At 35.4% G+C, this 26,827-nt stretch overlaps 1 protein-coding gene across 3 annotated transcripts; it reads left to right on the top strand.

The window, feature by feature from the left end:
* The first annotated feature begins 11,371 nt into the window (after positions 1–11,371).
* vlc (disks large-associated protein 2) lies at positions 11,372–20,932 on the top strand. Of its 3 annotated transcripts, none has more exons than XM_036372415.2 (7): positions 11,372–11,492; positions 11,637–11,689; positions 13,533–13,617; positions 13,739–14,952; positions 18,595–18,691; positions 19,708–19,862; positions 19,922–20,932. In XM_036372415.2, the coding sequence occupies exons 3-7, from the start codon at positions 13,548–13,550 to the stop codon at positions 20,228–20,230; spliced, it is 1,845 nt and encodes a 614-aa protein (XP_036228308.2). In that variant the 5' UTR covers positions 11,372–11,492; positions 11,637–11,689; positions 13,533–13,547; the 3' UTR covers positions 20,231–20,932. The 3 variants fall into 3 exon arrangements, with proteins under 3 accessions (XP_036228308.2, XP_069963791.1, XP_036228293.2); XM_070107690.1 differs by lacking the exons at positions 11,372–11,492; positions 11,637–11,689 and adding an exon at positions 12,013–12,133 and having other exon boundaries at positions 13,739–14,528; positions 14,604–14,952; XM_036372400.2 differs by lacking the exons at positions 11,372–11,492; positions 11,637–11,689 and adding an exon at positions 12,013–12,133.
* Positions 20,933–26,827: the final 5,895 nt, after the last annotated feature.

The raw sequence follows: 26,827 nt of genomic DNA, 5'->3' as shown, positions 1-26,827 counted from the left end.
GAGAAACCCACATTTTTTATAACATTTGCCAATCATGCCACTGTCGAAAGAAAATGGATTGGTTATTATAAAAAAACTTTTGGGTATTTTGTATTTCGATATTATTTTTAGGTGATCTGTCCCCGAGTAGGCCTATATAACGCATATACATCGCTATATACGTTTATTTATATTATAAAATTTTTAAAAAATCATATAGCATAAAAAAAATTATAACAAAGAAACAAAACAAGTTATAATAAAAGATCATGGTTTTATAATGAACGTTTTAAATTAAATTAACAAATAAAATTTAGTTGCACGTTATTCAAATGTATTTGTGTCGTTCCTTGAAATTTCGTTTCGCACTGCTTTTGTTAGCTATTTTTAGCTGGTTTATTTCTGGCATCCCGCCTTTTTTGACATCAGCTGTTAGAAATTCCCTGATTTTAATAATCAGGAAAAAAAGAGAATAACAGAAAAATGAGCGAAACTGAGAGAGTCTCGCATCATGTCATCCTTGCTTTGACAGCGCTCTCTCAAATCAAAGAGTTTCGGATCATTTTATCCATGCATTATGGTAATCAGTCGTATTTTTAACAGAGTAAACTCCGCTGAAAATCACACTTTAATTATCAACATGCGCTACCAAAGATGACTGTTAAGGTTTCAATGAGTAATCAAAATTCAATGTTTTTCTCAATATGAGTAGGCTCTATTTTATATTGTTGTTTCTTTCTCTATTCGAACCTACAGCGAAATCCAAATGCAAATTTGTTAACAAAAAAATTTATATGTATTCATATATAATTATAACACAATTAAATTATATACGTTTTTGTTTAATAAATTTTAAGGTCATTGCTTAATCCCTAGATGAGATTAGGTTTGAAAATGAGGTATACACTGGGACCTAAGATTTATGATGCCCTTCCGTAAGTCACAACGAATCCCATAGCCCCAGCACATTGATGATGGTAATGTGATCGCTATTCGGAAATATGGATTCAAGGGCCCTAATCCTTCGTCTGCAGACTGCTGTGCAGTCTATGGGGTGTTGTGGGGTTTCCAGCTCTACGTTGCAAAACCGGCAGTTTGCACAAGAGGCCAAGCCCCTGTTGTGTAAGTGCTTCTAGAGCTTACAATTGCCGCCTTGGGATATTGATTACGATTTTAAGCCTGCTGAGGTTGTAACTACCCATTAGCAACCTGGCATGGCGCATGTCTGGAAGTTGTTGCCAATGTCTCTCCCTGCCTATTCTTTTTTCATTGCTGAGCAGATAATTTATGGTATGGAGCTTTAACGCAATGTACGGTTCCGGTCCTACCATTCTTGTGGAAGCTGCAGATCGGCAAGTTCGTCAATCAGTTCTTTCCCGGCTATACCCTTGTGACCAGGCACCTAAATAATGTGGGCTTGGTTACGATCTGATTGGCTGTTCAGCTTTACTATACACTCCTGCACCAGTAACTATTTAACTTCATAAGCAGATATCGCTTTTAGTATCTATCACTGAGTATGGCAATACTTTCATTGTGATGGTTAGTTAGAGGTTAGAGGTTTATCTTTACACACTGACTTATAGCGTAGACTTCCGCTTGGAGTATGCTTGGAAAACTACCCGTGGGTATGGAGAGCTTAGTACGTGGCCCTGCAGCAATACCCTCCAACGTTTTGAGCCGTCGGTGTACCACTTGATAATGCTATCCTTTAGCAGTAGGTCCAGCGTGGAACCATTCCATTCCGCCTTATTACTAAGGATAGCTTTAAACTTCCTAGTCCGGCAAGTCGATTGCACACCAAGAGTGCTTTTGTAACCTTGACTATGGTCAGGTCCCCATGCTGCTTCCACCCAAGAGTTGAATCCAGCGTGAGGCCCAGATTTTTTACCATATTTCTCATTTCCAACTCTCTGCCTTCAAGGAATAAGTTTCTGAGGCCTGGCAGAGACCTTCGTCTTGTGGACGGAACGATGGTGGTTTTTGAGGGGTTGGTGTTCAATCCACCACCCCTACCTTTTCACAGAAGGGCCTCAAATTTTTTTGTTTTGCAGACCTAATCTCTTTGTTGTAAGAAGTTAGGTTGCATTTATATTCCTCCTACATAGTTGCCCGTACGTTTGTCCTTATTGAAGAGCTGTCGTACCCTTTTCATATAATCTGAAAGAGAGACGAGGGCAGCACCCCCCTTGTAGGCCTGTCTTTTCGCTCGGAATTTTCCCCATGGTCTCTGGTGTCAGCAGTGGCATGCTTTGACGTGCTTGCGGCGGGGTGAGTAACATCCTCATCATCCAGCATTTTTCTCCTGCTTCGCTCTCAGTAGTCGTTTTAGGCTTATATGGTCTCATACCCACCGAGCTGAACCTGTAGTTCAGCCTGGGGAGAGTTTTTCAGCAACCTTTCCCTCCTGAAGGTGCCTTAGGTACCACTTAATACTGGTACCGCTCATACCCTTAATCTATTCTAATCTGCTTCCCCCCTTTCTCTTTTTGCGAGCACCCCCGTTATATGCCCATTGCGACCGACCCATATCAGAGTTGCTGAGGGAAGTTTTATTGGTGTCCACTGCATCAGCAGAGGTTGCAGTAGAAGTCGCCTTTTGAGCACCGCTGCATGAGGGCATGTCATCTTCATCATCTTTGGCATGCTCCTCAAACAGCTCACGCTCCTCTGGCGATAGGGCATCTAGGAAGCTAAACTTTCGTGTAGCTCCTGAACACCTCTTACCTGCACTGGTGCTGTCGTTGTTGCCATTGTCCATTGTCGTTTGCCGTGGTTGTCGAGTTATCGTAGATGCTGTTGTTTTTGTGGTGGTTTTGTTTAAGTTATTCATCTTGGTCTTACGACCCTTGGTTCAACTCGGTGAGCTGTCAATGCGGCCCGGTGTTGGGAAGACTCCGCTATGATACAGTCGAATTACCCTACTGGCTGCAAACTATCCCATGGTCACGGTATAAGTTTAGTATCTATTTTAATAACTTTATGCAAAAGTGGCGATATAAAAGGGATTGTGATTGCGATATATTCAGCAGTAGTTTGTTTTATTATACAGGTACATAAATATATACAAGTATATACATATATTAATAATACTTCTGATGTATTTAAATGAAATTATATAGTGAAAAGACTCTGACATTATAATTATTACGATTATGAAATTCATTTCGATAACAAAAAACACACAGTGTACACAGTGAGCCAGCTAAGAAAAATAATACATGTAAATAAGTATGCTTGGTTGACACATTATTTGTTTGTATTGGTTGAATTGTTCTTCATAGTTGTCATTTGTGTTAACCCAAAGTAAAAATTTATCTGGTTTTTTTGCTGAGAAATTATATTTCAAAAAATTAAAAATACACTATAATATAAATTGATGAGTTAAATTTTAAACCCTTTACTACTATAATTCTAAAACTCAAATTTACATTCCAAAAACATAAAAAAAATTTTGTGATTTTTTTTAAACCGTTCATGGGTATGGTATGGTATGTTGTTTTTGTAACAATTGTCACAGCCTAAACAGAGAAAAGTAAAACTTGTCGTAATCTTGTATTCTATCATTCTTTAACCAGACAGCAAAATTCGAAGTTGTCAGAATGTGCGATTGCTGGTGTACAAGCATCTTGCTCTTCGGACTGTGAAGACATTTGAGCTGGTATACACACTTTCTGCTCTCTCGACTGCTCATCCTGCATTAATATGAGCCCGTGGGTATCCAACTGCGCCATTTTGATGCACTATCGTGGGACCTCATAATCTTCCTATCCAATTTCATCGTTGAGCTCAAACCATTTGGTGATCAAAATGAAACTTCTTATGTCAGTTATGCTTTTTGTGGACAACCATTAAAGGTTTGGTGCCTGATAGGTTCCAAGTATTTTGTTTTGGGTTTGTGACAGAGCTGGGCATTTACAGAGAAAGTGGAAAACAGTTTCCGTATTTCCTTTGAGCTAGCAGCTGCCGAAAATATGGCTATAGGCAGCCTGGCTATCCGTGTATATGGTTGCTTTCCATATCCTAACGTAGTTATTCAATAGAACTCCACAGGCCTTCTCTATACGTAGTACTTCCGGTTTGGTAGACGGATAGAAAAGGAGATGTCAAGATCATTGGAGTATACTTCTCCCCCTACTCCGCAGTCAATTTTGAACCCATCGGTAGATAGAGCTAGGTAGATGTCCTCCCCTACGAAAGTAACTATTGATATCTAACCTTGGGAGGATATAGTCTGATTTATTTAGGTTAAGCTGGTACAGGATGGCGCTATGTTCATATTATTTCCAGTTCCAACCTATTTATTTCTTTATCCTGAAAGCAGAACTTACTGCTACGTTCCGAGTAAAGTCATCTATGGAGCATATTAAGCGCCTCGGTCGGACACGGCTTAATAGCCCGGTAACCCCTGCACAGGCTGCTCTTTGTATTCCATTTAGTTTCCTGATATTATATTGATCCATTAATGCTGATTACCAAACCACTGCTCTATAAGTAAGAATTGATCTAATGAAGCAATAAAAGCAAAGTTTATATCGTATATAATCTTCTTCTTACTTAATATGAGGTCTGATTGGTATTTTTCTTTCATATTTCGTTAGATGTACCCATAACTATATATGTAAAACTTTTTAAAGAAAATATTCAATCTATTGTTAGAGAATGTTCGTATGTATGTATATTCCAATATTCTTTTTACACGCATGTGCACATAGTAGATGTCGGCTTTTTTTCATATACGCATGCTATGTTGTACATGAATAAGCTGAGAATTTCGCACTTGCTCATATGCGATGTACATATGTATGTTTATACAAATAAATGTATGTTTGTACTATACTATTATATAACTACTTGCATATTGTACATAAGAACTTTTCAAATCAAAAAGCAGAATTCCCTCTTTAACTTTCAATTTGGCGAAATAAATTATACATATGTATGTATATTTCCCCAGTAAAATATATATATGTATAATAGACTTAGAAAATATCTAACTACTAGCACAAGAAGTTTTCCAACCATTTTATTTCTCATAAACCCCTTAATCCAGCTTTTTGTGGGCTATCGCTGCTAAATCAGAGAACTTAAAACAATGAGAAGGTGCAAATTGAATTTTGTATGATGCTCGATTGGTTGGCTGAAAATTTGAGATCAAGGAGTTCACCACTTTCTGTATAGTTTTGCTGTTATTTAACAGAAATGAGAATTTTTAACAACGTTCTCTGACAAAATACGTATCTACCAATATAAAGAGAAAAATGAAATGAAATGAATGAGAAAACAAGAAATACAAATGCCATTTCACATATGCATGATTATTTTTTGCCATATAAACGATTTTTATGATGAAAAATTGATAAATTATTATTTTTTTGCACAAATGCTACATTGATAAAATGTGAAAGATTATGCAAAAAATGATATTTTACTATTTTCATAATTTTCTAATTTCAATTTTTACAGAATTAATAATTTATGTATGTACATCAATATGTTATATTATATAATATAATAATATATTATCAATTATCAATAAATACATGTGAGCGCACTGCTCTATATGTAAGTATGTATGTACAAATATGCATATGACCGCGCAAAATAAGTAATGCATACACAAATCTACATACATTTAAGCGTACAAATGTAAGTACGTCAGCCAATAGGAAAAATACAAACATTGTTGTACAAAAACAACAATTGTCTCAAATAGCATCAGCACCAGAAATCAATATGGCACACCAACAACATTTTCATTCATGAACGCTGGCGCACAAGCAATAAGCTAAGTCGTTTCATTCATAAAAGCAAACGCCTTACACATCTCCCCGAGCATGCATTTGCCTACAAGCGTCTTTTCGCGACGATGGCAAAAGCTAAAAATCATAAATTGAACAAATTTCTGATATTCCCTCTAGAAGGGAAAAGTGACAACCCCTCAAATATGAGTATTAAAATATTTTAGAATAAAAGTGACAACATAGTAAATTTGTCGATTTACAATTCAAGAAACTTTTTAAAGAAAATATTCAATATTCCTCTGATTTATGTATACAGTAAACCCCGGTTAAGTATCACTCCTCCAATCCCTCTTATCTGCCGGTGTCTTGCTGCATCTCACGTTTTTTTTCTTAATTTTTTAAAGAAAACGGTAATTTTTTTTTAAATACATAGAAATAATTTTTTTTTGGTACCACTCGCTTAAGTACCACAATCGCTTATGTACTACAAAGCACAAAAAATCTGCATCTTTGGTTTTGGCACTTAACCGGGATTGACTGTGTTTGTCAAAGAATTTACGTAAGTACGTTCGAATTTTTTGTACACACATTGACTTTGCACTTGCCCATATGCGATGTATGTTTGTAAGAGTGTGTATGGCACATCTCGGATTTTCTACCAACAACACAATGTTGTGACGCTTTGTCGTCGCGTCAGTTCTTCGACAGATTGACTCTTTGACATAAAAGCAAAAAATGTGTCAACGGAGATTTCACATGAAGTAATGAGTGTACATATCTACATAAAAATACATACAAATGTGTAAACGACATAATATATGTATGTCCTGTTACATATGTTTACACATGCATTTGAAAAGAATAATTGAAGCATGAATGGGAAATACCGACGGCAAAACACAATTCTGTACTTTTATGACTCCATAATGGTGTCAAGTACAATTAATGAATTATTTTAAGAAATATATCAAAATACTTTATTAGTAATAATTTAAAAGTATTTTGATATATTTCTCATAATAAAGTAAAAATGAATAAACATAAAATAATTTAAAAAATAATAAATAATAGTTCAATAAAAGGAATATGTTTCAAATAGCATATCAATATTCCCAGTTTGGCATGCATATTAAATTCTCTTCAATATTCGCCGTTTGGTTATGTTAAGAGAGCGTATGTTTACAGATTCACCGCTGTTATTAAAGCGAAAAATGTTATTTGTTTCTCGTGCATCTGTGGTGATAATTTCCTACAAATTGTTCGCTGTCGAACCTGCACCTTCTCATTGTTTTAAGTTCTCTGGTTTTACATTCTCTGGTTGACAGCGGCGAAGTTTGGTTTAAGATATACTATATAAGAGCTGCCGGATTGTGCAACAGACACAGTTCTAGTGAGAGTGTTGCCGTGTAAAGAGCATTTAAGAGATAGGTAAAAAGTTTGAATTCGAATAACGAGTAATAAGTGTTAAGTTGTTTGGATAAGAAATAAAAATAAGATCCAGTAATCGAACTCAAGTGTGAGTTACAAGGTAGACAATTTATCGGAATTTCGATTCCGGGATTAAATCAGTTTGGTAACCGTTTTGTATGTTGGTAAAAACGGGGTTTCTGTTACAGGTTTTATGTTAAATAAAACCGAATTTCAAAATACATATAAATATACTCCATATAACTAATAAATGGATAAGATACAACTCACTCCAAGAGGTTTTGGGAGTATGTACGCATGTGAGTGTTTTTGTTGTCAATTACAGTCCAAGGAGTGGGCCCAATTCATAAAGGAGTGGGCCAATATTTTACTGCCTTTATCTTTTCATTAGCTTTGCAAATAGCCTTCGTCGTCACTTTGTGATCTAATTAGCCTACTTCCTTATTGAAAAGGGAACACTTCCTAGGGCTCAGCTTTAGACCAGTGCTAGTTATCTGTTGGAAAACCTCTTAAGTTGTTCGTCGAAGCTTTTGTCCAACACGATGGCATCGTCGAGGTGTGCCAAACATTATTTTAATACCTGGTCCATAAGTCTCTCAAAGGTAGCAGGAGCGTTACGTAAATCAAAGAGCATTATGGTAAATTGCCATAGACGATGCATTATCTTCTCCGTTTATTGCCACTTGCTAACAACCACTTTTCACATCAAGTGTTGAGAACCATTTTGTGTTTGATAACGAGTCCAGCGTGTCATCGATTCTTGGTAGTGGATAACTTTCTTTCTTCATTACATCATTCAACCTTCTATAGTCAACACAGAACCTCATGTTGTCATCTATATTCATCACAAGTACTACCGGTGAACTCCATGGACTCATTAATGGTTCGATTACGCAGCTTTCGCTCATGTCACGTATGGTCTGGGCTTACAACTTCACGATTTTATCATATGTAGTTCATAATAAAAGTTGTTTAGCATTATTTTGGTGGTCTGAATTTAGTTCCTTGGTCTATGCATTAATTTCGTTCGATATGTCGTTTTCGCCAATAGAATCTTTTTCAAGACGTATTTCACAATTTGTCACGGCCTAAAACTTCTGACACTGTCATAATATAGCTCCTCTGGAAAATTTGATTGGTGACTTCAACTCATTAAGTACTCTTACTGATACACGCTTATCTTGTCCTGTCATAGCCATCTTTTGCATATAAGTAAGTTTTTTGTAGATTCTTCTTTGGCCTTAACAACTCACAACTTGATTGTCTCATAGTTTCCCTCTATTTCTGACCAAATAACTACTTCTGATTTTGATGTAATCTGCTGTTATTATCGCTCGTCTAACGTTGTATTTGTTATCATATCTGGACATAAAGGACACTTACATATTAGTCTAAGTCATAACCCTATTCTCCATGTCAATTTTGATTCCTTGATTCGCCAGAAAGTCTACTCCAGTTATGACTTTGTCGATGATTTTTACCATTATCAAATTGTGTAACCCGGCTGCCTTTCAATTACGATCTCGCACGGTATTTTTTCGAGAACTTGAGTATCTTCTCCAGTTGCAGTATGCAACTTTACTCCAGTGGTCTTATTCTTTATTAACGAGATCAGATCGAATTATTTCCAATAACGGTAACGTTACTCGTATTTTTGCTTATTTATGAAATGGAGATTACATTCATTTGCGAAAACTAACCCGTGTCCTTTTCGACTGACTCGTTTTAGCTTAACGATTGGTTGGATTTGACATTTGCTTGATCTTCCTCAGGTTTGCGTTGAAGCATTTAACCACACCATCATTAGTCTTACGCGTTTCTGTAGATTTTTCCAATACTTCCTGCATCTTTTTTTAATCTTTTCAAGTAATTGGTTCAGCTAGGTGTGTTCTTCTATATCTCCTTGATGAGCTATAAATGTTCGATTAGTAAGCAGAGATGCAGATTCCTGAGTCAGAGCAGAAACGGTTTTTGCCTAACACAGCAAAGCATATAGTGTAATCTCGTATTCCATTGAAGAAGATCTGAATTTTGGGGTCCTCGATGAACTCCACGGATTTATGTACATAAGCTAAGTGACCTAACCGCTCAATATCTGTAAAAAAAACTCCTTCAGAGACTTATTGGCTTTCTGGCGTCGATTTGGAATATCTGCTTCCGGTGCTCTCTACCGTACCGTCTTTCTAATGCATCTATTAACATTTCACTCGACTCGCAGTTTAAAAAGGTTTGTAATATCTCTGCTGCAGATCCTTCTAATGCAACGAACAATGCAGCTACTTTATCTAGTCTATTGCATAATCCCATATAATTTAAAGCAGTGAAAATCTGATACAATAGTTTTATTAATAAATTTACACAAAATTGTCATATCGTAACGCAAAAAAAGTCTGCGTAAAATGGGAATTCTTCGCGTAAAAACCAAGAGTAAAAATGTCGGAAAGTTATAGTTTTACTTTTATTTCGTAAAAGTAGTAATTTTAAACGATTTTTGTTTTATTCAGTTTGTTATTATATTTTGAACATCGTCTCTTCCCTAAAAGAAAACAAAGGGATCCTCTAAAAGGGAAATAATGGTTAAACTTTTGGGAGAAGGAAAAACATACGAGGAAGTCGGTCGAATTGTTGGAAGAACACATTTCTCCATAAAAGGAATAATAAAAATCTATAAACATACCCACTTTTTTATATCTCGGCCCGCCCAGGGCGACCAAAAATACTAGCATAGCGTGAAACAAGTAAACATGTGACAGAAAATCTGGAGCAAAACCCCGACTTACTGCAATCAAAATCGCGGAACATTTTAAAAATACTTTAATGGTCAAGTCGCACACAGGATATCATTCATATCATCAGTCAATAGGCAAATTCATAATGCTTTCGCGAAAGAGCTCCGAGACTTTGGCATAAGGTTATATTGGCCGATGAAAACAAGTTTTAGGTATTTGGAATCAAGGGACGTAAGATTTTTGGTGAAAAACGGGCACAGCATTCGATAAGGAAATCTTGATGCATTCTGTAAAGAACGGTGGTGAAGAAGCAATGATATGGGGGTGCATAGCTACTAATTGCGTCTTAAAAATAAATTTGATGCAAAGTGCGGAAGAATTGTGTCTTGGAAGTGACTACTATTCTACAGTATAACGACCCGAAGCGTATAGCAAATACATAGCTAAGCTTTGCTTACTCTACAACGTTCCCAAACAGCTTCTAACACCACCAGAATCATCCTAAAAAGCATCTATAGGATTCACTGGAACGTAAAACCCGCCAACCCTCAATTACCTTAAAGGATGTGCTGAACGAGGAATGGGCTGACTATCTTCCACAGAAACCTCTGAGCTTGTCTATTTCATGCAAAAACCGCTAGCGGAAGTTTTAAAACGTTGGGAGCATCCGACTTCCTATTGAATTTCATGAAGAATTCAGTAGAAGAATATCTTACTCTACTTAAGTACATGTCTGCGTACAGGGACTTTTTCTAATGAATTTTTTATTCGTCGGCATGTTTTGCTTTGTTAACATGTTATTGTCGAAATGTAATCACTTTTATTTTTATAAAACTACATATTTTATGTCATTTAATGAATATTAAATAAATTGGTTTTTAGTACATACAATTTATTTTTCAAACGATTTATTATTGTTGGTACACAGAATATGTTTCAATTTCATAATGGAAGTTTCTTTACAATTTTTATTTTTCCACAGTTCTTAATTCTTACTGAAATACATGTCTGAATAACTGAGGCTAAGTGTATCCGGCATTCCAGTACATTACAAATTCTTCCTCATTTGTAAATATTTCCGCAACATTCCTTCTAACGCATCCAACACCTAATCAAAATATAAAAAATAGCTAAATTTTATAATATGTATTTATATGACTTAAAAAAATTTCTGTCCTTACCGGTAGATTACCCAACAGAGCTAGATTTCTGTTAAAGTTTCTATGAGTTTCTTAAGGCCCAATTGACAATTCTAACCGAAACTTTTATATACATGTGATGGTTCATCCCTTTCTTACGCATTGGGCTTATGAATTGCATAGCGTATATATGTTAGTTTTCGTGCTAATTTTTTTGATGTTTTGAGCTTCCGCCTTATATAAATTATTGGTAAATCTAGTTAAGGCATAAATCATCGATAGTCAAAATAAACTATCGATAGTAAGATGAAAATAAATATATCAAGACTATCGATAGTCCCATCGATTGTTTTGAGCTCTAGTGTGGGCATTTGTGTTGTTTCCATGCAAGTACTTGCTTAACGATTGTAAAGCGACAATTTTCTTGGATGTGTCTAAATATTAAAAGAATTTTATCGGCATATCCCATAAAAGTGCGGAAAGTCAAAATTTAATGAAATATTAGTTATTTTATAACCGCGTATTAGGAATACATTGACTAATTGCAACGTGTAGCTTGTTATTAGTGTACCACACCCCCCCAACAATTCATTACGATTGTTGCTTTTATTTTACAGCCGGAATTACCATTTACCATCTGCTGCTACCTGCTTTTGCAAAGTAGTTAAATGTAATTATCTAAGCTTTAAAAAATAAAATAAAATAAAAAGATTATAAAATTTATTATATATTAATTTTTTATGATTGTGTTGTTTCGTGTGAATCTGACGCTTAGTCAATTCACTTATTTATAATATCTTGAGTAACGTTATTCGTTTACTACGAAACAGTCAACATAACGAAACGTGGATACATAAATGTATACCAATTGAAGTATTATTTGATATTCAGCATAAACAAGAACAAATATTGGGGTATGTTATTTTGCATATATTATTTGGGAATTCCAACATACCAATAGTTATTATTTAACTTTTTTGTTTCTTTGTATAGCTTATTCCTTTTCACAGCATCAATAGCATTTCAAAAAATGTGTAGCGAAATATTCTGACCTCGACAAATTTTCAAGTCAAAATCTTTCTTTGACATGCTCATTGTCCTCATAGACATTAAGGTAATTACTTTGATTGCTTAATATTCATCATATAATTATTTTTTTTCGATAGGTTTGAGATTATATACATATATATCATTATTTTGCAACGCATTAGTAGGCATACACACGATCTTGTTTTGTTCGTAGGAGTTAACTAAAATTATAGGATTTTGTTAATATTATTGAATCTTCAATTATACTTGACATTCAACCATTAGAGTTCGGTTTTTTACTGAAAAGTTCAGTCTAGTTAAGGAATCCTGGAAAAATGAATGATGTTTGACATTTTTAATCACAGGCGTCTGGTGCTGTTGTTGAGAGAAAAAATGTTTAGTTGAATTGATTATCTGAGTATTTAATTTTTTTCCAGCTATAATCGATCGGATTGCGTTCACTCCATTCTTTCACTTTACTAAACTCAACCTAAAATTGTTTAAAGTTATTTTTTCTGTTGCTTTTTAGTGTTGTCAGCATAACAGAAAACATTTTAAAAATATCACGTAGTAATAGATGAAAACTATGATACAATAATTTCTTAAAATGTAATGGAATTCTTAAAAAAAACATAACAAAGACAGACTCAGGATATATACATTATCCATCATCCATCCATAGTCCGTACGATTTTGCTAAAAAAGTGTCAAATATTTTTAGTGATAGGGTAATTACTAAGAAATAAATGGTATTATCTTCAAAATAAAATTATGCAAGGAAAAAGGCTTTGATACTTTTTTTTTGGGGGTCGGCTTTAGAATAACGTCCCACGCTTTCGGGGATAAAATGGGTATGGGCGGATAGAGGAGATCCTCCAGATCAAGAATATATATAGATATAGCCGCGGGAAACTTATAGTTTTCGAGATAATTGGGTTTAAAGTTCAAAATTTCAACTAATTAAAGTACGTATTTTTCCCATTTCGAATGAGTTATACACTTATATTTTCCACTTTTATATCCACTAACACTTCACAAATTCGTTTGTACACATTTATTTTACATTATATAGTGCAAAAATAGTTTAATTCAATAATTGAATTATTGTTAAATTCTATTAATTCTGACAATAACAAAAGGGTTGCAAAATTTCAAATAATTCTTGATCTGGAGGATCTCCTATAGCCGCCCATACCCATTTTATCCCCGAAAGCGTGGGACGTTATACTAAAGTTTTCCCTTTTTTGGTTTTGAAAGTTTAATCATTGAGCTGTTTATACAAAATAAAATTAAAACGAAATGTTAAAATAGTCAGCTATTGATTTTTTTAATTCTGAAAAAAAAAGAAAGTGCATTATAATATGCAATATGTACATATACGCTTTTCAAGTTATGACTTATTTAGTTTTTTAAACTCTACAAAATATATCCATGATCAATCCTTCTAAAAGTAAAATTTTTTAAAATTATAAATTATTTTAAAGCATTTGTAATTTAAAATGGATAGAAGTGTGGATTCGATTGGTAGCTGCTCTCTTGACGTCGACGCTGATTCCACGGACGTATCAGGTATAGTTTTATAAATTTTTAAAATACTTTGGTTGAGTTAATTGCAGTAGAATTCATAACTATTGAAAATTTATACGTGAAATTGTTAAATTAATAACTGATAATTATTTTAATATTGTAGATATAAGTGGGAGTTTGAATTTTCCAACACCAATTTCTATTAAAGACATAACCACAGAATTCACCACAAATATACGCGAGCGATGTTCTGTTCAGACTTTTCATGAATTCAACAAGGATTTTATGGATCTTGAGTCGCAAATGGTGCTGAAACAGCCTCTTACAAATGTCAACACAACATGTGCCTTATTAAATTCATCCAATCCGATTTCGAATAAAATCGCTGGTCAGACTGTTTCAAGTTCCGACAAAAAGCCAAGTTATCTAAATCTGGCTTGTTGTGTGAACGGGTATTCTAATCTTACAACTTATGATTCTAAAATACGACAAGACATTAATAAATCACGCGAGGTGTCACCCATCCGCCCGTCATCAAATAGTATTCAGTATTGTAAAAAAAGCAATTCACTAGCTCCACCAATATTATTACAAATGGCTGATGATAGAGGTGGCGTTTCTAATACGAAATCGACGGCAACTAATGGGCAATCTATAAATTTTGGGTTTAATAACACAGAAAACAATGAGCACTGTGTTTCACTATGGCAGGAGGATATTCGCACTACTAGTTTTATTCAACAGAGAGTGGAACGGTTGTATGGACCTGCTGCGCTAGCACAAGGTTTTTATAGTCCAAAAAAAGTTCGTAGCACTTTTGTTTGTAAGAACCCACGGGATCGCGATGATGCTGGTTCATCAGAACTGGAAAGAAAATTTCAACAACTTACTCCAAGTAAAGATTATTCCGAGTTTCGGAAAAAGTTAAATGGGACTATAACAAACTCTCCTCGGCAAGTTATTTCGACAAACGAAATTTCAAACTTTAATAATAACACTGTTGATTTACCTGTATTTCGTCATTTAAGCCAAGAGTTTCGTGCTCAGTTGCCCATAATTTCGCCAAAAAAAAACCAATCAAGAAGTTCTCTTCAAAAGAACTTAAGTTCAAAAAATGACACAACAGATACGTTTGAAGAATTAATAGATGAAGTGGATCGTAAAGAAATTTCGAAATCTCCATATGGAATAAGTAATGAACGTTCACCACATAAAGACAATATGCAATACCAAATTGCGGTAAAATCAAATTTAAATGATCCCACAATTGAATGCTTAGAGAAGGATGGTAATTACTTTCTTCATTTGCTGAAAAACGAACAAAGTCGCCTTTTAGCTTTGGCTGATAAAGCAGAACGATACGCTGACGAATTGTGTGTAAGTATATTTAATTTCACACTACTATTTTATTATTATTTAAAGTGATTAAATTAATTAATTAACTAGTATTGCTATTCATCAGGTTTTATTGAGTTTATATTCTATATATTTTATTGCTTGTTTATCTTTCACCAAAAAATGTTAAAACCTTTAAAGGTCTTAATATTTTCAGAAGAAAGGGAGTACAAAGCCGATGATGATTTTTTTAGTAGTAGATAGAAAGAAAAAAGTGCTATTATTATTACCTTATTTTAACTAAGTTTAGTTTAGGATGTAAATGTTAACATATTATATACATTATGCACACCAGTTGTCTACACCATCTACGCTTGAAATAAGTTGACTCAAACAAAAAAAGTTTCGGGCCTTTTTTTGTAGATCGGTATATTTTCTATAAAAATATGTGTTGTTTCTCGCTTAACAATTATTTGTTTGTGTACAATAAAAATTCAAAGAAAAAAAACAAAATTTCCTGTGTTATTTATATGGGAAATAGAAAATATCAATGAGCTCAAACTTTACTAGAATTTTTTTTCATCATTTCGGATGAGATTTTTATGGTAGCTAAGAAAAAAATTTAAAAATGTTTTTGGCTCACTCTAATGTACATATATGTATATACGTTCCGAATGATAATACAGCTATAGAATACAAGTATAATATAAATTAATTTTCTTTAATAGTTAAAAAAAGTACGGAAGGGCTAAGTTCGGGTTTAACCAAAAATTTTATACATTTGCAACTGGTAAGGATCAAAGCCGGCGAAATAACGAAAATCATTTATGTGATACCAATTTCAGATATTTTCGGCATTAAACTATAGTATATCCAATAATTTATGTTCTGTTAATTTTGCTAAGATATCTTATTCATAAACGAATATATATGAACCCAATTTTATCAATTTTTGACATTACTACATTTTACATTACAGAAAAAGACGTTCTCTGTGTTTCATTAAGGTACCTTACATAAGATGTAAAGTCAACCGGATGTTTGATAATGCTAAGATTAGTTATGTGGGGGCTAGGTCAAGTCTCACTCCGATTTAATTCATTTTAGACAAACAGATGTACCGTTATTACAAAACCACGTCCTCTCAATTTTCGAAAATCTTTCTATTAGGTATATGGGGGCTAATAGAAGTATAGACCGGATTCAATCCATTTTTGACATAAAGACATAATATTATCGTACATTGAACGATAATTTCGGTATATGGAGGCATCAACAATTATGGCTCGATGTTGAAAATTTTTAGACTTTAGATGGCATATCTTGAAGGCACTATTGCAAAGTTTTATTTCGATATATTCATTAGTGCTTGACTTGTATACTGAAAAGTCAAAAAACCGAATTGAATTTAAACTTGTGTTATATGGGAAGTATGCGTTGTTTAAACCCGATTTTCGATCCTGTTGGGAATGAACGTGAAAAAATGTTAAATCTAAAGCTAATTCTTTTTTTAATTCTTAACTATATGCTTAAGATTAAAATGTTTCTCTCTTATTTTTAATCCGGTTTTTGGGATTAATTTTTTTTTGCGCGACCATAGCTGATCTTTAGTACTTGACAAGTTTTGGAAGTTTTTATACGTTGAACATCTTTAAAGAAAACTTTTATACTCTTAATTTTATTTAGATATACTATATGACCGTTTCAAATTGAATAATTTACTAAAGGTGATCTTCAAAAAATACGTTGTTCTTTAAATATTTTATGGAAACGTAGTTTTCAAATAATAGCTCTCATCGATTCGTCATCCCAAAGTTGTCGAAAAATGTAAAATATGTGTTAAGAAATTACAATCTTTTACCAATATGATTAAAGTAATATTTATAATTGTACCTAAGGGCTCTATTATTATAAGTTGATAAGAAAAAAAGTTTCATATCCTTTAAAGTGTCCAATATGTATTAAGCAACTAGAAAAACGGATAGCCTTTTCTTTTCTCAATGAAAATAATGCCTCATTCTTTGGCAATATTATAATAATGCTCCATTACACCTAACAAAATTGTTTCATTTGTTACATGACAAAAGAACAAAAACGCTGCGGACCAACTCATTTGCAATTTCCATTATTGTACTTAACAAAATTGACCGATTCATTATAATTAGTAGAAAAATTTTAAAACAGGAAAAATCGATTACTTCGGTTGCACCGAGCTATAAAAACTTTGATCGGTCAGTTTGTATGGCAGCTATGTATATGCTACAGTAAATCAATCTGAACAATTTCTTCGGAGATTGCACCGTTGATTTTTGCAATAATACATGCCAAATTTCTTGAGGATATCTCATCAAATGAAAAAACTCTATACCAGCACTTGATTCCGATCGTTCAGTATGTATGGCAGCTTTATGCTATAATGGTCCGATAATGGCCGTTTTGACATATGAGCAGCTTCTTGGTGCAAAATTTCAGAGCGATATCTCAAAAACGGAGGAACTAATTTGCATATTGTAACGGATTTCTTGATAAATCCTCTACCTTTTAACTCACTCTTGAGTTCACACTTACCTTTATTTCTAATCCAAATAACTTAACGCTTTACTATTCATTATTCGAATTCACAACTTTTTATTTATATCTTAATTGCTCTTTACACGGCAACACTCTTACTAGAACTGTGTCTGCTGCACAATCCGGCAGCCCTTATATAGTAGATCTTGAACAAAACTTCACTTCTAGAACATTCTGGCAACTACGAATTCGCTGCCTAGATGATTCTGGCAATTTATCGTCGATTCGATTTTGTTCAATCATCCGTGTTCGTTACAATATATACGGACAGACGAACATGGCTAAATCAACTCAATTTGTCACGCTGATCATTTATATTGACATCCTTTATATGGTCTCTGACGTTTCCTTTTGGGTGTTACAAAAATCGTAGCAAACTTAATATACCCTGTTCAGGGTATAAAAATACCTATCAAAAACGATAAATAAACATCCGCTGGGCGGTCTCACGCTTACGTTGCCGAGAAATTGTGCAACTTTTGCTGGTTAGAAGGTGAAATTTTGAGAAAAAAAACAACCCTGAAAAAATGTTGAGAAATGAACAGGAAAATTTGACAACACGAGCATAGGGCAGAATAAATGCAACATGTTTGTGACAAAACAAAACGCTATGAGACACTAAACAGACAGAAGTCTAGTAATTTCAGGACGAACGTAAAAATTAGTTTAAATGAACGTCAAAACCAAAAAGCAATGCTGCCAAATACGTGAAACAGTGCTTATTAAAAATGTAAAGTCATAGTTGTTATCTGTCTTCTCAGGTATATTGGCTTCAGTAGCCAACAGCAAAGCTGAATTCTGTTATGTTAGCCAGGGCAATTAAACTGGCTTTTATACTCCAGTAGCCTTTCACATCAGGGGTCTAGGGACTTTTTAACACATTTGAAATCATATAATATAATTGACTTTACATATGGTATCTAAAAATATAAAAAATTTTAACAAGAAGCAGCAACGCTATGTACAGTGTTCGTTATATTGCATTGAAATTTCCTTGATTGCTTAACATTTTTTTAGTACACAGCACATTAAATATAACAGTCAATTTTACTCAGCAACAAAAGCAAAAATTTTTGGCCATTTATATAATATAACAGTATTGAATACTTTCAGGACAATACCGACGTTTCAGAGGACACTTTAGGCTTCTTGCGTTCAGCTTATGGTAAAGCTCGGTTGCTGGTGTCACAAAAGATGAAGCAATTTGAAGGTAAATTTATTTGTACTATTTGCACTTATAAACCTTACCATCACAATTTATAAAGGTTAAAAGGTGGGCAATATTTTGAGATGTTATCCAGTTGTATATAGTGTATTTTGTTTAATATTTCCTTTTTCTTTAATTCAATGCCATTAAGACATTTCAAATGGTGGGAGGAGCGGGCTGCTTCAAGGACGTTGTTAGATGATTTGGTTTGAGTGGGCGTGCAAAGAGGTTGTCAGTGAGTGGGTGTTCGATACATGGTCCATACTTTATTTGCACAATAGTTATGCTAAACTGGCTAGGCAAAATACCTCGCCCGTTATATGGTTCGTAAAATTTAGCAGGTCAGGAATGCGCTTGTGCCTGTTCTTTTTCAAGCAAATACCTACAGTATTGATTTTAACGAAAGTAATTTTGCAGACACAGCTTGGAGAGTAGTGGGCTAGTTTTGGTAGCATGCTTGTGTATTGTTAAAAGTGCACTCAGAGGACATCAGAAGGATGTGCTAACTGCCCGAAGTGCGGTGCGAAGGTCTTCACCTGCATCTTATCTTATCTCTAATTGCGTTGCCAATACGTCTATGATGATTTTTCAATAGGTATTGCCAGTTATCGATTTCAAGATTTAATAGCTATCCTTTGCCTCGACAACAATCGCGGCTGTGAAGTGTAAGTTGTTGAAAGGTTACTAGGATTGTTTGTAGATTATTCACTGTTGTGACGTTAAGTTCAGTGCGATATTCTTTCGTGCAGTTTATAAGTTACATTGTCAGTTCTTTTGTGAGGAAATGTTGTTTCTCCAGGGTTTAGGGGTGGGAATTTATATTTCGTTATACGTATAATTTGTGTTTACATTCTTTTTTCGATGATTTGTTTAGTCGAACGGCTAGAGGACGAATTGGGTTTATAGAAAAAAATTAGTTCTCGTCTTGAATACATACCATGTAATACAACACGGCAGCCACCAAGTTATTAGAAAAAAAATGAAAAATGTTTTGTTGACCTACATATATTACATTGTAGGTCTTTGTCAAAATAATTTGAACTCAACGCCTCAAGAAAAATTTCCAACTACAAATGATGATCTTCAAGGATTTTGGGACATGGTGAATTTGCAAGTCGATCATATCAATTCTATATTTGATGAGATAGAAGTATTAAAACAAAACAATTGGAAGGTACAAATATAAAATACTTAATAAGCAAATATATCTTAATTTAATATATATAATTCCAGAAACCAGCGGAAATTCTACCTAGAGAATCCAACAAAATATTCAAAATACAAACAAAAGCTATAAAGACTGTCAACCAAAAGACAAAAGCTGGTACATCTAATGGAAATGACTGTAAAACAAAATCAGTCTCATCGGCCGCTGCTTTGAAACGTGAATCTCAAAGAAAAATGTTGATGGAAATGAAACGAAAAAACAAAAATGCTATGACAGCTAAATCAACTATATCGGTTCGAGATTCTGTTGAGCCACTTGCTTTAAATTTTGATCCGTTAGATTCCGTTGAGATATTTGTCAAACACAGTAATTGAAAATTCGTTAATAAGTGCTTTGGTCTTACTAAACTCTACTAGTCTTCTAACAAAATCGAATGATAGATATTCTCCTATCTTTTGCTTCGACTAATTCTCGTTTTATATAAAATTGATAAGCGTTATATACACCAATAATACTCGTTTTGCAGGCTAATCATTCAAAATAAAGCAGTGTGCTATTAAAAGAAATTGAGTAATTTATATATGTGCTCCTTTTACGGATTCTAAATCTGTTATATAAAAAATGCAATATCAATCATTTACTTCATTTTCGCTTTAAAATATAATGTAATTGAGCCAAATTCATAGTTTTCAATTTAGTTAAATTATATTTACTGTTACTAGCTTAAAACTATGAAAAAATGTTGGAATTGGTTGACATCTTAAATACGCACTGTACATACAATTTGATATTTTTATATTAATTGATTTATCATATGAATTTTGCGTGATTGTCACAGAATAATATTTAATATAAAAATACATTTATTTTATGGAAATTCTAAACATATGAAAATAACGTTTACCTATTAATCAACTACTGGTTAAATTTAGAAAGTAATTGCAAAACTATAAGAAGGTCCATATCGGCAGTGTGTCGACATCTAGATCAAATTTCGGTTTTTTATAATGACTGCTTGGGTTTTTAATAAACAAACAAAACTTAAAATTTAGTTTTGTTTCAGAAAGTAATATGTACATACGCATAAGTATATATGATTAAATTCGTTGAGGTACCGTTATATGAAATCAAAAGTAAATACGATTATACTTTCTTTATGACCGATTGTAATTAGCAACGTTATTGGGGTTTCTTTAGAGAGTTTGACATGGTTGGCCCTCCTTCTTTAAAATGCATAACCGCAACGTGTTCAAAAAGTTAACCAAGTTTCATTTTATCATGTAATTTTTTAATAATGTAAACATATGACTACGTCGGAGAAAAATTCTCATTCAAACCGCTATTGTGAATGGTTACTAATGTATAGTTACCGGTCTACTGTAAATTGTTTTATAACTTTGTGCGTTATTGAAGAAAACATTCCCCATTCTCCTTTGAGGAACGTTGCCCAGTCAACTGACCTTGGCCGCATAAAAGTTCGTTTTCGTTTTGGCTACGTAGACCCGACAATCTTGGGAACGTACGAAGACAACATTCCTGAAAACCACTTTTCGTATAACAATAAAAATGAATCATTTAAATTAACTGTTTAGACTTTGAATTAATTTGAACATGTGTTATGAAATTAATGCATTGTATTTATTGAAGTATTCTGATATCAATAACAATAGGCAATATAAAATTCTGATATAGTACCCATGGGTATTAGATGACTATACACCAGCTACATTATACGTATATAGTAAGTGTGTTAAATGATCTGAATATTGTTCCGTTCCCACGACAGTCGGGTCTACGTAACCGGAACGGACCCAGATTTTATCCGGTCAAGGACTGTCACTTCGGCAGAATTCTGCCGCTACAACAACAACAACATCTGAATATTGTTAAACTATCTTACAAGATGGTAATTTACAAGATCACCAATTCACTACTATACTTGTAAACTCATTCGTTGCTTAGATTCCGACGCGAATAGACGTGCGTGCGCATCGTTGAGATTTTTTTCGATTTCATTTTGAGCGATATTTGTTTCCGCGTTAGCATAAACACTGTTGCCTGATGTGGGTACTTGTTCCTATAAATTATTGCGGAATTTTGTTTTGTGCGGGCTTTCGCAAATAACGTGTTATGTTGTTTTTGCTCGGGTACGGGACCGCGTGTGATTTTTTTTTGGTTGAGTGCACATTTTTGTGCATATACCTTTAGGTATTCGCGCGACATAGTTATCCACGTTGTTGTTGGTGGTGGATACTTTGCACGGTTCCAGTTCAGTACCGTGTTGTTGGTACTGTATTGAGCATCTGGCGTTCAGTTGTCTCTGTGGCAGGAGGATCTGGGCAGGATTGCTCAAAAGGTACCGCTGTATGTCCAAGTGTTGAAAACTGCGATTCCTGTGCAGACCAACGGTCGTAGCAGCGAAATAAAAACCCTCATATCGATTTGGTGTAGCGCCAGGAACGTTACGGGGATATTGCTCCCTCCGGCGGCCGGCCAATAGGGTTACCTATTCCAGTCAAAGATTGGCTGGAGTTGTGGGCTGTGCCCCTGCGGGATCGCGTTAATCGACCACTTGAGCTAGAGAGCAGTAGCTCCAGAATCCTTCCTGTCTGAGTCTTCTGCGTCAGTGGTACGCCAGCGGATCAGTCTGCTTGAGAGGGAGTTGTTCTCCTCCACCGAGAAAGAGAGTTAAAACTCTCGGTGAAAGCGGAGAAACCGCCGCTTCTACGGTAGTGATGGAGAAGGCGAAGGGACGGGACCTTCGGTTAGGTCTCCACCGCGAGGAGTGGCTCGATTTGAGGGTCAGTTGCTGTGTTGGGTGTAGACACTGCCAAGATTACAACGGAGAAGGGGAAGAAGAAGAAGAGGGACGTTGTCGTTATGGGGGTGGTGCGGTATTCCACCTCGCCACCGTAAAGAGCATCCCGGGGACGTTGAGTGGGCTGGTTTGACAATAACTTTGTAGTAGGAACTGTGAAGGGGCTGATGGTGCTTGCCTCGAAGTTCGAGGCACTTGATATGATGGTCATTACCGAGAATGCTCACCTTCGCGGACAAGTTGACGCCCTTAGAGGAAGCTGCGGAAGACACTCATCGCCGCCGGGTAGGTCAATGCCGGCTCCGCCAAACCGATGCCTACACCCCCAGCACCTGTACTGGAGGCGATTGCACCGGTGACGCCGAAGCTTGTTATATCCTGGTCGGTTGTGGTCAGGAGCAAAGGGCCTGCCACTTCCTCTAAGGAAGTCAATAAAAAAACAGTGAAAGAGGTGGGTCCTTCAGTAGGTGCGAGGATCCACGAGGCCAGGCCTATTAAGGGTGATGGGGCGGTTATTCATAATCCCTCTGTTTTGGATAGTGTGGCGACTAACGTAAAATTCGGGGTGGTGGGGTTGGACGTGACTCTTAACCGGAAGTTGGGTTCTCGGGTTGTGGTCTAGGGGGTACACACGGAGATCTTCCATGAAGAATTCATTGAAGAACTAACCGGAAGGTGGCCCCTGATGGTAGCACCAATGTCGTTCTGGAGAGTACGGCCAAAATGTTCTCCGCCGGAGGCAGGTAAGTGCTACATCAAATGGTATTCCTTCCGGGTGCTATCGGATAGTCCCGTTGCTGGCTGCTTTCGTTGTATGGGTTTCGACAATAGAGTGGCTGAGCGTAGGGCTAAGTCAGATGTCTGCCGGAGGTGCGGTCAGGAAGGCCACAGAGCTGCCGGTATGTAGCATTGGATATGTGACGCAAGTCAAATACCTGGGGCTGACCATGAGAGAAAGAATGTGTTTTACTCTGCACTTAGCGAGTTTGAAAGACAGGCTGCAGGCAACCGTGTCTTATTTGTGGCTTGTGCCACTTATGGAGCCGCAATATGGTGGAAATCAGCGATGGCGGTCTCGGATCGCCGAAAACTTCTCTCGGTGCAATGCTGGCATGTTTGCCTGTATGTCGTACCGTTTCGACGGATGCGATGCAGGTTTTTTTTAGGTGCACCCCCTCTTGACCTGATTGTGATACAGCGAGCTGTTGCATTTAGGTTAAGAAGAGGCTTGAGTTTGTCATTGCTGCGATTGATTGGATTTCCGATGATGACGTGGATAGGGAGGGAGTTGCTTAGACGGCGAAGACGTTTAACTGGGTATTAGGGTTAGCGTTTTGTGTGAAAGGTCTGTGCGTGTAATGAGCGTATGGGGTTCAACCCCTAGTTGCCACTCCAGAGCAGTATAGTAGCTCAACTGGTAGTAGCTTCAGCTACGAGGCCTGACTGCAGACTTAATTCTGGTACCACGAGGAGCAGAGGCCCTTGGAGTTCGCTTTAACCTGCTTATGTGGTTTGTACTTCGGGCAGTATCGAGGTGGTTGTGTTTCATACCCGAATGTGGGAAGAACTACGGCAGAGGTTGAGATCTGCCTCGAACCCTACCAAGGTGGTTAGTGTTTCCATTCCACACTACCAATCGGTACTGAAAATGCCTGTCATTGTGTAAGAAAGAGACTCGCATAAAATATGCCGGCATTCATTTGAAATCTATATTGAAAAACAGTCTACTTGAAACTGAAGATTACCACCCATTTTTGGGATACTGTTCCAAGTATTGGGCACCATTGCTAAAATTTTTGACAGACATCGTACATTTTTTTTTTTAATAAATCTATATTTATTGGATCAGCTTGTTTAAAGCCTAACAATAAGTAATAAGATCTTAAATTTAATTAAAACAAAGCAAGCGCATGGTTCTAGTTGAGCCTGTTTGGTAAACCTTTGCTCTTTAGAAGGCTGGTAAATCTTTCCGTTTTGAGCGGGTTTGATAATAGTACTGTAGTAAGGCATTAGCTAATGGATTTGTATGTTTACGGAGTATAAATTTATAGTTCTTTCTGCTGCCCTCTACTTCTTTTTTACCATAGGAATACCAAGATCTTTATAAATGTTTTTATTTCGAATGTACCATGGTCAACTCGTTATAGCTCTAAGGATTTTTGACTGGAACCTCTGTATTATGTCAATGAATACTATGCATCCCTATCAGCTTTATTACCGCGTTATATAGTGTTGGACCTAGCACACTCCATTGAACTACACCAGCCCTTATCGGTCGTTCATCTGATATGAAATTAGCCACTTTAACAGTGGATCTCTTATTTTTTAAATAAGAATCCAATGTTTTATATAATTTGGAAGTGAGTTTATAACCACAGGAGAATGATCAGAAGATAAGTCAGTAATACAGCTGCCCCAATACATATACTTAGCATTGCCATTACAACCTGCTAGAAATCTATTTCCTAGTGAGTCAAAAAAGTCTTTAAATTGACAATCTGTAATTTTAAATCGGGGTGGGCAGTATATAGTTGTCAGGTTTTAGTCATTACTGCGATTTTTTAAACGTATTGTTGCAGCTTGTAACTGCGCTGTAGCTTGAGTTTCTAAAGCATGGTGGTTTAATTGATTTCTAATCAACACATCTGTTCCACAATGCGCCTTTCCGTCTGAGTTATTTGTGGCATAGAGTCTTAAACTAGGTATAAGAAAATTGTTCATATTTGTTAGATGTTTCAGATAATAACATGACATCTATAGTTTTTTCAATTACAAATCTAATAATATCCAGTTGTGCTGGAATGTTCATCATTTGGTTTCTACTTGTTTGAATTCCGAGCGACTGCGTTGTCAAGTTTTTATATACAGGGCAACCGCTATAATTAGCAGTGTGATTTCCTCCATAATTACTGTATTTTTCCTTAAATTAAGGCGTAATTTAGACGTTGAGGGTATATTTAGACGTTTAGGGTGTAAATCACCACATACTACACAAACACTGCGTAGGGTGCAATATGATTTTGTGTAGCCATACTCTTAGTTAGTGCATATTATTGAACCATTTCTTTTATGGATTCTTCAATGATTATTCTACGGTGGAGGAGATATTTTAAATTATATATCGGATGCGTTTTATTTTTCTTTAGTTGGTTAGCATTTGGCATCAATTCAATCTTGAACATTGGTTTTGGCACTTTTTTTCTATTAAAAATATTTACTACAGCTTTAATCTCATAACCACATTCTTTAAGAGCTTTCCTGATTTCATTAGAGTCTACCGAAGATTCAATACCTTTAATGACTACAAATAGGCCCTTAGAGCACTTCCGTGGATAGAAGTAGTAATATTTATTATTATTGGACAGAAATTTTACGATTTCCATAAAACATTTCTCTGTGTTTTTTGTATTTTGGTTTCATCAATGTCACCCGTATTCAAGGGCACTATATGGAAATAGTTTTTGCCCATAATGTCACTAAATTTCATTATCGAAGAGCATAAATATTGAAGTAGGTTTGGTATTACTCACTGTGGTGGTACCCTTCGCATTGTCGTTGGGTTCGTTACTCAATAAGGCAAATCTGTTGCCATTTAGAGTTTCATCTTTATTTACGTCAATCCAATTTGAATACCTGCTCCTTTTTTATTAGGTACACTCCACATTCGCTTCTTTTTTCCTTTACTTTGTTTGGCATCGCATTGGCTGATACCCGCATGCTCATTGGTGCCTGCAGGTTTGTTGTTGCGCGATTGCTGTTACCGCTGCTTCTGCTGAGAGCATCCTCTGCTTCGATGACTCATTTTTGTCACTATTTGTTTTTTGTTGTTGTTAGGTGTTGTTGCTGGGTCGACAAAAGTGAAGTTAAAAAAATTGTTTTTTGACATACGGAACCCAAATTATATATCTCATACATTGAACAATAATTTCGGTAAAAGTCAACCATGGACACTTGGGTCTACATTTTCGGTATATGGGGGCTTGAACAGTTATGGACCGATGTTGACAATTCAGATGGCATATCTTGAAGGCACTATTTTTGCAAAGTTTTATTTCGATATATTCATTAGTGCTTGATTTGTATACTGGAAAGTCAAAATTAGATGGAATTTAAACTTGTGTTATATGTGAAAAAGGCGTAAGTAGAAAGTATA

The sequence above is a fragment of the Bactrocera oleae genome, chromosome 4 (assembly GCF_042242935.1).
Source record: "Bactrocera oleae isolate idBacOlea1 chromosome 4, idBacOlea1, whole genome shotgun sequence".
NCBI lineage: Eukaryota > Metazoa > Arthropoda > Insecta > Diptera > Tephritidae > Bactrocera > Bactrocera oleae.
This window is presented reverse-complemented; position numbering and strand designations above follow the sequence as displayed.